This window comes from Colias philodice, chromosome 27 (assembly GCF_061535455.1).
Source record: "Colias philodice isolate Cphi_HAF_F1 chromosome 27, ilColPhil1 Martin Lab GWU primary, whole genome shotgun sequence".
Taxonomy (NCBI): Eukaryota; Metazoa; Arthropoda; class Insecta; order Lepidoptera; family Pieridae; genus Colias; species Colias philodice.
Window position 1 is genome coordinate 5,937,717 of NC_143112.1, and position 14,510 is coordinate 5,952,226.

General features: G+C 33.2%; 1 protein-coding gene across 2 annotated transcripts; it reads left to right on the forward strand.

The window, feature by feature from the left end:
* The first annotated feature begins 449 nt into the window (after positions 1-449).
* Arp2 (Actin-related protein 2) lies at positions 450-14,506 on the forward strand. 2 transcript variants are annotated; one of them, XM_089711922.1, is made up of 12 exons: positions 451-612; positions 698-808; positions 4,037-4,108; positions 6,767-6,910; positions 8,030-8,132; positions 8,754-8,860; positions 9,923-10,051; positions 10,133-10,153; positions 10,953-11,078; positions 11,652-11,804; positions 12,633-12,761; positions 13,921-14,506. In XM_089711922.1, the coding sequence occupies exons 1-12, from the start codon at positions 565-567 to the stop codon at positions 13,960-13,962; spliced, it is 1,185 nt and encodes a 394-aa protein (XP_089568048.1). In that variant the 5' UTR covers positions 451-564; the 3' UTR covers positions 13,963-14,506. The 2 variants fall into 2 exon arrangements, with proteins under 2 accessions (XP_089568049.1, XP_089568048.1); XM_089711923.1 differs by lacking the exon at positions 10,133-10,153 and having other exon boundaries at positions 450-612; positions 9,923-10,072.
* Positions 14,507-14,510: the final 4 nt, after the last annotated feature.

Below are 14,510 nucleotides of genomic sequence, written 5' to 3' on the forward strand. Positions count from 1 at the left end.
ACTGGACTATATAAAGACTTTCCCTGTTTATGGGACTTAAGTAACAAAGATTACGCAAATAGAGATGCCAGAAATCAAGCGTATTTTATTATGTTAGAAGTATTAAAAAAAATGACAGTGCAGCTACATTAAAAACCTTAAAAAATAAGTTATAAGAGCCGCATATGACTGTAATTTTCTCTATTTCTATAGTAGAATTTAGCCCATTCTCTTCGTACTATGGTCAACTGACATATTACTCTATGGTCAACTGACAGCTGGAAGGCCAACCGTCGGACAATCTGTAGCAATGTTGGAATGGTTGCCATGTCGGTTCCAATATGGTTGGCACCAACCAAATCGGAGCGTCTGTAGATGCTTTAAATGCAAGCTAAATGATACGGTAAATCGTACGAAATAAGAGTCTATTTCTTATTTATTTTACCGTATCAACTTGGCGTTGTCAAATTATGATTTCATAAAACTGTCACTTCCGAGTACAGTAGATTGTATTTGTGGGGTGCCGATTTTGTGAAATTAATAATTTTAAGTTTAATTTAAGTAAAAAAGACCTTTTCTAACAACATGGATGACCAAGGAAGGAAAGTGATTGTCTGTGACAATGGCACGGGTGTAAGTACGGCAAATAATGTAAAATATGGAGTATCGTAAATTGTTTCCGATAAGCCTTGATTCATCATCGGATTTCGTTTTGCAGTTCGTCAAGTGTGGATACGCTGGTAGCAATTTCCCTGCCTTCATATTTCCATCCATGGTTGGCAGGCCGATAATTAGAGCAGAGAATAAAATCGGTGAAATTGATGTCAAGGTATGAATCATTGTTTTTCATATTAATACGATTATTTATTTGGGTTGACTTTAGAAACGTGCGGCACGAATTTCGGCGCGATTTTAATTTTTATCGATCGATAATGATGCCCCGAAACATACATTAGCGGTTTTTCGTGCGGAAACGTGTAATTACAGGGAAAATTTTTTTTTAATTTTTGAGATTATGTTCAAAATTGTTTGAGTTACATTGACAAAACTATAAGAATTGTGTTTAAAAGAGATAACAAATGTCTTAATGTTCATACTAAAAACCATAGTTCATTCAAAAGCATGTTGCTGAGGGGACAACAATTCATACGGGTTATTGGCGAGCATAATATGATTGTTTGGGGCAATATGGGTATGTTATCAATAAGTTAATCACTCAGACCCAGACAACCCATTTGTTGCCTCTGACCCATTTGAGTCCCAGTGGCATGTTGTAAAAGATTTTTTAAAAAAGATAACTATAACCACCCAGCAAACTTCGGTGATAATATTATAGAATATGTGGAGACGATGGGTGGAAAAAAATAAAATGGATCCATTCATTGCCATTGTAAATTGTATCAAACATGTATACAAGATTTGAATAAATAATTATTTAAAAAAAATGTTTTTATTGTATGTATATTGCACACAAATTGTTAATCACAGAACCGAATCTGTCCACCCCGATTCCACGTGGTACTTGTCTGTCATACACTAGAGTGTATTAAAAAAGTCGGAGGCGCGGAGGAGCGTGGCGCCCGCGTGTGCTGAGGAGCAGGCAGAGTCAAGCGAGCCGGAGTGGCTGAGGCTGGTCGCCAAAGGCGACCAAAAAGCCGAAGCTATGAAGGCGAGTGAAGACTCCTGCCTGCAACGAGGTACACGGGGGCAAGCGCCACGTTCTGCAGCGCCGGAGCAGTCAAGAAAGCCCCTAATCTTCTATATTTCTAACTACATCACTACATAGTATAAAACAAAGTCATTTTCTCTATCCCTATGTCCCTTTGTATGCTTAAATCTTTCAAACTACGCAACGGATTTTGATGCGGTTTTTTTTAATAGATAGAGTGATTCAAGAGGAAGGTCTTAGTATATATGTAATTTATTAGGTTTAAGTCAAAGCGGGCGAAGCCGCGGGCGGTAAGCTAGTATAAATATAATCTCAAAAAAAATTAAAAAAAAAATAGAAGGGGGGGTTTCCTCACCCCCCCACTTTATAGGGGGTCTCCCCTTACCTCCCCCCTCCCTTTCCCTCCCCTCCCCCCCCTTAATTCGTGCCGCAAATTTCTAAAGAAATACCATTTATTTCCTTGTGGATTCCGTATAATAATAAAACATTATTAGTAATTTTCATAATATATATGATATCTCTTCGAAGAAAACTAGTCCTGAGTACCTGTAGTATTTTGGATTGCTTTTGTACCTAAAGATCCCATAATATTTTTAACCTGATAAAATAGTTAAATTTAAGGCTTATTTCTTAACTAGCTGCTCCGCGCGGTTTCACCCCCGTGGCTCCACTCCTGTTGCCCGTAGCGTGATGAAATATAGCCTATAACCTTCCTCGATAAATGGGCTATCTAACACCGAAAGAATTTTTCAAATCGGATCAGTAGTTCCCGAGATTAGTGCGTTCAAACAAACAAACAAACTCTTCAGCTTTATAATATTAGTATAGATGACAAATCACACATCAATTCCAAAAAAAATCCGTATTTATGTTCAGGCAAATTAAAATTAACTATATTAAAAGTATCTGAACTTTTTTCAGGGTATTGTTGTCAGAGTAAGTTATTGTACTTACTTGAATGGAAATGTTTGTTTTAAAATGTGTTACATTCAAAGCATGTTATAAACATTAAAACAATAATAGGAATGTTGTTTGAATAAATTTCTAAACTTACTAAAACCGTGGAATTACTCTATGAGATTAATAGTAAAATTAATTTAATGTGTATTGTTATAATCGTGTATATTACCTATCTTATACATATGTTTATTGTGTATTTATTTTTTGTTAAAATTAATTACTAGGTATGCCTGTGAATTTTGTATGTGTGTTAGACATTTTTCTTTTGTCATATTATAACATAAAACAAAATTATAATCTGCATAATGTATAATGAAAAAGAACTGTGTATTATAAAATGCAATTACAATTCTTAGAGCGTATACGCACTATGCGGGTAGCCGCATTGCGGGTAGCCGTCCGGCTGACCGCAAGCACAATTATGTACGTAATATTCATTTCTATGCGCACTGTGCGGTCTGCGGTAGCCGCATCGCAGTGCGCATAGAAATGAATATTACGTACATAATTGTGCTTGCGGTTACCCGCATAGTGCGTATACGCTCTAACTCTTTAAATTAAAAAATAAGCTACATAATATTATGTAAAAAAACAGGACTTTTTAGCTATTATTCAGCCTGCAGTTGACATACTGTATTTATTATTAATTGTGTGGTGTTTTATACAATCAAAACTATCATTTTCTCATACATTTAACAATAAAAACTATCTATAACTTCTAAGAGTGCATACAGGTTGTAAAGTAAAAAATAATTACATAAAAACCTTTCATGCTTGCCAGATGTTTGACTCTGAGGTTGTGCAGGTAAACATAGAGGAAGACAGCTTGATTTATTTTGCCATTTAAAATAATTACAATAATAACATTGTAATTATTCATAATAATTAATATTGTTATTAATTTAGGATGGAATGTAGAGTTTATGAGCTTACAGCATTGCACATAAAATATATACAAATGTACTTGCTTATAATTTTTAGTATTCATTTATTGTTAACTAGCTGTGCCCCGCGGTATCACCCGCACTGCTTAGCTCCTGTTGGTCTTAGCGTGATGATAAATAGCCTATAGCCTTCCTCGATAAATGGGCTATCTAACACCAAAAGAATTTTTCAAATCGGACCAGTCGTTCCTGAGATTAGCGCGTTCAAACAAACAAACAAACAAACAAACTCTTCAGCTTTATAATATTAGTATAGATATTTAAATAATTAAATATTAAACTTATGTAGATATAGATTTAGGCTACAGACAATTTGTAAATAATTTAGCTAGAAAAATATCATTGATTTTTAAACACCCTCATCTTTATTTAAAAATAACATTAATAATAGTGTTGTTTTTGTATTTTTTATATTAAAAGTACTAATAGCTTGATTGAAATAGATAATTTTAAAATATAAGTACTAATATAATGTAATTTTCAGGATTTAATGGTTGGTGATGAAGCCTCCCAACTTCGTTCAATGTTGGAAGTCAGCTATCCTATGGAAAATGGGGTATGTGTTATGTTCATCAAATAGTTAATCTTCATAGTTCATTTTAAATACAAACTCAAACATTTATAATAAATAAATAAATAAATAAATATTATAGGACATTATTACACAAATCAACCTAGTCCCACAGTAAGCTCAATTAAGGCTTGTGTTGTGGGTACTACGCGACGATAAATATAATATTTAATAAATACATATATAGATAATAACACCCAGACCCAAGAACAAATAATTGAGTTCATCACACAAATATTTGCCCTGACCGGGGATCGAACCCGGGACCGTCGGCTCAGTAGGCAGTTACTTTACCACTGCGCCAACCGCGTCGTCGTCGTCTGTTAATTTATTAATTCAATTAGACTTCTTCTAGAAGTACTTTTGTTTTGTCATACCATTTGCCATACCATTTATTAGAGTATATCAATTCCTTGGAAATATAAAGATTCACATATTTATAGAGCATATATAGAAAGAAGACTATGCGATAAAAAGAATTATAATAGTCTTAAAGGTTACAGAAGGCATAGTTTTTGTTTATTACGCTGTTAATCGCTCACAAGCGATAAAGCCGCTCTTTGTACATCTCTATTAGAAGCTATCTTAACTATGTAACAAAATTTCTTACTGTGTAAAGAGTATTTCATTCATTCATTCATTAATTGCCTGGAAGAGATCACTCTTTAGTGATAAGGCCGCCCTCTGTGGTAGGTATAAGTTGTAGTTTTAAGTAATTTCTATTATTAACTAGCATAGTAAAGTGTTAAAAATGAAAAAAAAATAACATTATCGATCAGTAAAATAAATGCCAAATTCTTCTGCCCCTTACCCTACGACAGATATGGGAATTGTGTTTTTTTATATACATATTTCTATAATATACTTGTACTTCGTTATTTTATCGTATACAGGGTGTAATCGTTAAGTGTGCACAGGCGATTATTCCGTAACTATTACAGATATCAAAAAACTTTAAACTGATATCGAAAGTACTTAACCTAATGAGTAAAATGGCCATAATAAATTTTTAAAAATAATACGAGAAATATCTAAAAAATTAACTTTAAACCCTCCCATACATTTAGTATGAGATATGAATATCCCATGTACATGGGTTGATCCAAAAGTAATGATAATCAATATTAAACAAGGTCATTACAGTTAAAATAATTATGTATTTCTCTAGATAGTCTTCTAACTAGATAATATACTTCGATATTTTTTTCCTTAACTTAGAAAAAAAAAAAAACTTTGACTTCATCTACAAAAACCCCTCAAAATCGGCCATCACTTCGCTGTCGTCTTAAAATTTCTTGTATCGACGGTGTTTCTTGTGCCGAGGTAAGAGATAGAATTAACTAGGAGCTAGATCTTACAAACAGGGTGGGTGTTCAAGCATTTTCAATGCCGATTTTTGATTGGCAGCCATCGCAACTGACGCTTTGTGATCTGGTGCGTTGTCTTGGTAAACCAACATTCCGCCAACCCGCAATCTTTTAATTTGGTCTGTGTAGTAAGAGCCCTGTGTAGTAGTGGCTACCTTCTTAAAATATTCCACATTTCTTCAGCGTCCCAAAAAACTACGGCTTTAATCTATCCCACTAATTTTCACTTTGAAAATCTTCACCGTCACTTTGGAAGCTCGCATCCAGGCCATTGATTGTTTCTTGGTTTCAGCATAAACATGGTGAACCCAGGTAACGCCCATGGTCACAAATCGTGACAAAAAATTATCCTGATCTCATTAAAAATTTAGAAATTCACCCTCTAAATGTCGAATCGTTGTTTCTTCTTTTCGTCGGGAAACATTTTGGCTCGCACTGTTCACATTAAAATTAATGTTAATACTTGGAAACGTGGCCTGTAGATATAATTTTTTTGTGATAACTTAGTGATTACATGAGCAAGCATATAACATTTATTTTATATTTTTATGTGCACAGGAAATACCCAATTATCATTACTTTTGGATCAACCTATACATTTAATATGAAAGATTTTAGCTTTTTTTTGTTTTTTTGGTTTTCTGCTTTAATTACTTCGCAAATTTGGAGGGAAGTTCATTTAGAAACTGTAAATAGACCTCCTCATTGTATTGCACAATAAGGACGTCACTTCGAAAATCTACTATGAATACAAAATGTATGGGAAATAAATTGTATGGGAGCGTTTAATGTAACATTTTTGGTTATTTCTCGTTTTATTTTTAAAAATTTATTATGGCCATTTTACTCATTAGGTTAAGTACTTTCGATATCAGTTTAAAGTTTTTTGATATCTGCAATAGTTACGGAATAATCGCTTGTGCACACTTAACGATTACACCCTGTATATGTATCTTTTTTTTTCGTCGTTGAAAGTAATATACATAACACTTTTTAACCGACTTCAAAAAAAAGGAGGAGGTTATCAATTCGGCCGGTATGTTTTTTTTTTTTTATGTATGTACACCGATTACTCCGTGGTTTCTGAACCGATTTACGTGATTCTTTTTTTGTTCGATGCGGGATGGTGTCGAATTGGTCCCATAAAAATTTTATTCGGATAGGCCCAGTAGTTTTTATTTTATGAGCATTTTTGTCTGTATTTGTAAATGTTGCAAGTGCAAGTTTGAAGTCGGTTGTTTTTAACGCAGTTATTGACTTGTATATATTTCCTTAGGTGGTACGCAACTGGGAGGACATGTGTCACGTTTGGGACTACACGTTCGGTCCGAGCAAGATGAACGTAGACCCCAAAGAGACGAAGATATTGCTCACCGAGCCACCAATGAATCCCACTAAGAATAGGGAGAAGATGATTGAGGTAATCTTAATACTATTATAAAGGCGAAAGTTTGTATGGATGTATGGATGTATGGATGTATGGATGTTTGTTACTCTTTCACGTAAAAACTACTGAACCGATTACAATGAAATTTAGCACACATATAGAGGGTAACTTGGATTAACACATAGAATAGGTTTTATTCCGGAAATCCCACGGGAACGGGAACTATGCGGGTTTTTCTTTGAAAACGCGGGCGAAGCCGCGGGTGGAAATCTAGTTATTTTATAACTAGCGGTCCGCCCCGGCTTCGCCCGCGGTACATATTTCGCAATAAAACCTATGTTCTTTCTCAGGGTCTAAAGATTATCTGTGCCAAATTTCATCAAAATCGGTCCAGTAGTTTATGCGTGAAAACCATACATACATACATACATACATAATTACAAACCTTTCCTCTTTATTATATTAGTATAGATTTATTTTATATTGATTTAAGTTGGTACTATATAAGTTTAAGATATAAAAAAATGAATTGTCCTTACATAATTGGTGGATACATCCATTTATCTTTATATATATAAAATTCTCGTGTCACAATGTTAGTCTGCATACTCCTCCGAAACGGGTGGACCGATTCTCATGAAATTTTCTGTGCATATCGGGTAAGTCTGAGAATCGGCCAACATCTATTTTTCATATGTAGGTACCACGGGCGAAGCCGGGGCGGACCGCTAGTATATTTCTAGATTTAAGCTCGCAAGATTTGTATGTATTTACTGTTGGTTCGGCTTAGTAAATAAATAAATAATAATTAACTAACTGTCCGCCCCGGCTTCGCCCGTGGTACATTTTTACGTTTACATAAGAACCATCCTCGTACTATAAAGAATATTATAAAATAATAAATAACGAAATCGGTTCAGCTGTACTCGAGTTATGCACTTACCAACACATTTTGCGATTCATTTTTGTATTATAGATAGATAATAATAAATTTTTTACATAGTATTTTATTTATAAAATATCATCTTCAATTTTTAAGTCCTATAATCACATAGAAATAATATTATAATCTGCCTATTTAAGGCATTATGTATTTAATTGGATCTTATAATTAATTAAATTGATTATGCTTAAACTTTATTTATTTAATAGGTAATGTTTGAAAAGTACGGCTTCGACAGTGCATACATCGCTATACAAGCTGTGCTCACTCTGTACGCTCAAGGGCTTATTTCTGGAGTTGTTGTGGATTCAGGTAATAATTGTTTATTAATTCTTAGGGCCGATTTTTCAATGCTTGGATAAAACTTATCCGTCCAATAAAGTATTACACGATAATATTAAAATGTCACGTAAACTGTCAAATACGGGCAATTAGAATTCGTTTTTAAAATGGTAGTTTTATACATTATTCGACGAATAAGTTTTATGCAATCATTGAAAAATCGGCCCTTACTTGAATAAGCATAAATGGATAAAGGAATACAAAAAGATATTATGTGATAAAATATACTTATAAACAAGCACAAAATATAGAGATAAAAATAACAGACAAAACTTGTGAGAAGTGAACATTTTTAACTTGGAAGTTACGAACTCATAACAGTATATACCTAAAAGTGTTAATCTAAATAAATCTTCACTTCAAAATTTATATCAACGAAAATCACATATTTTACAGACACATTCATAAGTAAAATTTATACATAAATATTACAGGACATCAAATACCATTTAGTTGTAAACTTACAACCTGTGCTTTCAAAACTAAGTAAAAGATTTTCAATAGTTTTAATGCTATTAAAATGTTTTTCAATAGTTTTAACGATATTAAAATAAAATTTATAAATAACTTCGATAAATTAAAATTACTCAGGTGATGGTGTGACTCATATTTGTCCTGTATATGAAGAGTTTGCTTTACCGCATCTAACTAGACGGTTGGATATCGCTGGGCGAGATATCACACGATATCTTATTAAGGTATTTTTTATTATTTTAACGAAGTAAAATCCTTATAGTGCAAACGAGAAAGTTTCTTCAAATGTATAGAAGTATGGATTCATGTTTGTTGCTCTTTTACACTAAAACAACAGAACAGATTTTAAAACTTAGGAGTGGTATTATCTAGCAGATTAACACGTACATATTTAAAACAATAGTTGCTTTTACCCTTGGTTTCGTCGTCAGTTCATTATAACTATATCCATGGACGTATAAAAAAAGACGGACGGTATATCGCCTAAACATTGAGTGAAGCCTAGTAATGGCGGCGAAACATCCTTGTGTGTGTGCCATGTTGCCATGGCAACAGCTGTGTTGATGTCAATGGCGGCTGTATTTTTTTCTATAAATTTTGCCGTAATAATTTTGTCATTAAAACATAAAAGAAATAACTTGCTTCCCTGTGGAATGTAATCCCTTGTCTTTTGTTATTTAAAATTGTACTGTTGCGACACCATTTAACCACGCAAGACGGCATTTTAAATATTTTTTTTGAAACAGTGACGCAGTTAATCAGTCGCTAGTTCACGACGTAATGGCGGCCGACTAGCTTACTATGGTGAGAGTGTGTGCGTGTTTATTGTCTTTACACGATCGCTAGCTTACTATGGTGGCTTCACGTTGTTTGTTCGTAATACGGCGTCCGTCTTTTTTTATACGTCCATGACTATATCTTTATATCTTTATTTATACATAGATTCATCTTTTTCCAAATTATTTTTCTTTCGAATTCTATCAAAATCGGTTTGACGTAGAAGCGTACGTAAACAGAGAGACATAGTTACTATCGCATTTACACTATCAGTAGGTTTAAGAAGTTAAACTTCTGAAGCCACGTTGAGAGTAAAATTTCAAGGTCACATGCAATACCTTCACGTCATGGAGTAAACCGACGAATTTGCTATCTTTGAATCTTGCCAAAGAAGTTTCACTTCTGACACGTGTGCTCGACACACACGCTCATTATTTTACACAATTCTTACCTAAATTAAATTAAAAGAAAGTATATAAATAAAAACACTAAAATCCCATCAATTTCAGTTACTCCTTCTCCGAGGTTACGCGTTCAATCACTCAGCTGACTTCGAAACAGTCAGAATGATGAAAGAAAAACTCTGCTATATTGGATATAATGTTGAACAAGAACAACGTTTGGCTTGGGAAACCACTGTACTCGTTGAACCTTATGTGGTAAGGAATAAGGTTTAGATTAGAACGAAATATATAGTATAAGATGAACTAAGACGAAAGGTGCTGGTTGAACCTTATGTGGTAAGGGATAAGGTTAAAATTAGCAAAACAAAAGATATCTATTGTAAAGAACAATATGAACTAAGAGGAGAGGTGCTGGTTGTACCTTACGTGCTAAGGGATAAGGTTCAAATTACAATAAAAAGCTATAGAAATTAGGTGTTGGTTGAACCTTATGGTAAGGAATACGGTTGAGATTAGAACGAAAGAATATATGTTAGGATTGTTTTGGTGCGTGTTGAACCTTATGTGGTAAGGAATAAGGTTTAGATTAGGACGGAAAATATATAGCAGATTAGTACTTAGCTAAAGATATAAGGATGATAGAAATTTTGAACTTTATGTGGTAAAGAATGAGGTTGAAATTAGAACGGAATATATAGGATAAGATGAACTTAGACGAGAGGTGCTGGTTGAATCTTATGTGGTAAGGGATAAGGTTCAGATTTGAATTAAAAGAAATGGGGACAGCGAAAACGTCTTATTTTTATACTTAATGTATATTTAGTATATTTTCAAGTACTTACATTCATAGATTATGATTTTTTCAAGACATTTGACTTATTCCACACTATAAAACGCACACGCACAATGAATTGTATGCTTACATTTCTGTTTATATTTTTTGTGCAGTAAATTTCGAATGATATCAACACATATTCATCTGTATTCTCTACTATTTAATTAGAATTATTCACTCTTACAATTTGGTGTTCCCCAAGGGTCGACTGTAGGTCCACACTTATTACTAATGTAGAAAAATAAGAAATTATACATTTGAACGTTATTTTTAACTGAATTTTCCCGCTTTCTTCAACAGTTACCCGATGGTCGAGTGATTAAAGTCGGCGGTGAAAGGTTCGAAGCCCCGGAAGCTTTGTTCCAACCACATTTGATTAATGTGGAAGGTCAGGGTATTGCTGAACTTGTGTTTAATACTATACAGGTGAGGGAAACTTTTTGATATAGAATTTTAGATTATGATGTTCTAGTTTATATTTTTGCTGTATTAAGAAAAATTATTGTTTTCGTTGAAAGATTTAAATCTAGATATATTATGGTATATTATTTGTTTGGGGCATCTGTTGGTAAAATTAACTTTTTGCATTAAAAAAACTATAAAAAAGTGAGTTCCTTTATTTTTTCCTTAAAAAATCACACTTATGTTTATTTGTAAACACTTATGTAACTATAATTATTAACTTTAGCATAATCTTAACTATCATAAATAACTATCATTAATATTGACATATTAACACTAGTCTGTCTAAGGGCCGATTTTTCAATGCTTGGATAAAACTTATCCGTCCAATAAAGTATTACACGATAATATTAAAATGTCACGTAAACTGTCAAATACGGGCAATTAGAATACGTTTTTAAAATGGTAGTTTTATACATTATTAATTTACGAATAAGTTTTATCCAAGCATTGAAAAATCGGCCCTTAGTAGAGTTTTATCAGTTATAAAGATACAGACAAACAGATATTTTTTTTAAATAAATAAATTTCTTGCAGGCAGCAGACATAGACATGCGCAATGAGTTATACAAGCACATAGTACTATCGGGAGGTTCTACTATGTATCCCGGATTGCCTTCCCGACTCGAGAGGGAAATTAAACAGCTGTATTTAGAGAGGGTGTTGAGGAATGATTGTGATAAACTGGCTGTGAGTGTAACATACATATACACTTAATAAACATGAAATAATAAGTATTTAAGACGATATACTAAATGATAAGCACTTGGCACTAACTAAACATAGTGTATACTATATGCTATTCAATAAATAATATAAAATAAACACACATTATACACAAAACAAAACCATAAGCACTTAAATATTAAGGTATACACGATAGCCATACTAATTATAAATGCGAAAGTAACTCTGTCTGTCTGTCTGTTACTCAATCACGCCTTAACTACTGAACCAATTTGCATGAAATTTGGTATAGAGATATTTTGATAACCGAGAATGGACATAGGATGGGTTTTATCCCGGAAATCCTACGGGAACGGGATTTTCTTTGAAAACGCGGGCGGAGCCGCGGGCGGAAAGCTAGTATAAAATAATAAACACTTTGCACACACACACTATATTACACACTATATACTTGTCAGTTCTCACTATACACTTAAAACTAAACACTACATAATAATTATACGCTATTTAGAGATCTATAAATACTATACAATAAATATAAATATTAAATAAACATTAAATTAGAAGCTCCATATTCTGTACTTAACACTATGCACTAGACACTAAACATTTAATTAAATATGAGCTTGACACTTAAAGCATCATATTTCATTATGTAATAATAACATTATGGGAACCAAAAAAGAAGGCACATGATATAACGCTCATAATTTTACTACACACTATTACAATAAATGCTAAATTCTACTCTTAAGAAATTACACATCTAATATAATATGTGTAATATTATTCATCTTCTTTTTTCATTAATTATTACGCATATTCGTTCAGAAATTCAAGATCCGCATCGAAGACCCGCCTCGACGTAAGGACATGGTGTTCATCGGCGGCGCAGTACTTGCCGAGGTTTGCAAGAACAGAGATAATTTCTGGCTCACACGACAAGAGTATCAGGAACAGGTGATTATAATTTAATTTAATTTATTTATTTAAATTAAATACACATAACAGGTCACGATCTTGCCGGGCCCATAGGCGACATATCAATTTCGGGAGCAGATCGCAACCCAACAAAATGTGTACAATTACTACTACAATGAGATACAGCTTACAGTTATTTAAAGCGTGTTACAATAAATTCATAATTAAATATGTATTAGATAAAAGAAAGACAATTAAAATAATGGTTTCTTATACAATAATTACAAAATTACACAACTAGGACATCATTTCACTATTTGACAAACATGTTCTTTGAATATGTCGTCGTAGATTGTCATAGATCTTTAAAAGAAAGAAAGAAAGAGAAAGAAAATACATTTATTTGTACCGTTGCACATCCTATCCTATCCTACTTCCTACTAATATTATAATTAATGCCAGGGGCGGATTGTGAATTTATGGGGCCCTGGGCTGACACAATTTAGGGGCCTATCTAAGTACTGAACATGATACTAATACTAATATTATAAAGCTGAAGAGTTTGTTTGTTTGGATGCGCTAATCTCGGGAACTACTGATCCGATTTGAAAAATTCTTTCAGTGCTAGATAGCCCATTCATTGAGGAAGGTTATAGGCTATATATCATTACGCTAAGACCAACAGGAGCGGAGTAATGCGGGTGAAACCGCGGGGCACAGCTAGTATTTTATATAAAAAAAGACGTGTGTCACTCGGGGACTGCCGCGGTAAAGCTATTGCATGCTATGCCTTCAAGCCACACCTCCGCCCGTCGGAGTGGGGAGCGTGAGGTTTTTTCGTTACGGAATTTCTGGATTCGGTCCCCGCGCTCAAGGCCCGCGATAGAAGCTATAGGAAGCTGTAGCTTAAAAAGAATTAACGAAATCGGTTCAGCCGTTCTCGAGTTATGCGCTTACCAACACATTTTGCGATTCATTTTTATATTATTCTAGCTTTCCACCCGCGGCTTCGCCCGCTTTGTCTAAAAACTAATAAATTATATTCACAAGGCGTGTTGAGAGTAAAATTTCAAAGCCGCGTCATGAAGTAAGTCAACAATTTTGGTATCTTTAAATCCGGCCAAAGAAGTTTCACTTCTGACACGTGTGATTATTATTATTTATCTGTATAAAATTTTAACATTTTTTTTATTTTCAGGGTCTTGGCTGTCTACGAAAGTTGGGACCTCGCGCAAGTTAAGCTCAATGTAGTATCAATTGTATTATATACTGTTATATCGACGTCTACTTAATTTTATTTTATTCTAAGAACAAATAACTACAGTCTATTCCATTTTAATTATGAAAAATGCAATTAACTATTGACCACCAATTTTTATAGGAATCGATGCAAAAGATATGAACCTTTAAAATTTTCATGTAAAGTAAATTGAAATCCGATAGAAATCGTATGAAATTTATAAAAATATCGATTTGGTCACAACACTTATCATATATATACTTACATACATACAAAATTGTGTTACATATTTAAAATTCCATGACCTTTATGTATGCAGTAGTATTTTCATTTACTAGTTCAATACATGGTGTTATTTTAAGAAATTTAATTTGATTTATATAAAAAATAATGTCCAAAAGATAAATCTATGAATTTTTGTTCATCTTTTCAAGGCCAGACACGAAGACTGTATTAATTTGCATTTAATGTATTATTTCAAGTGAAAATTGTATTTCAAATGTATTGTAAAGACTTTTTTATGAATTAAATATACTTAATGATATTTT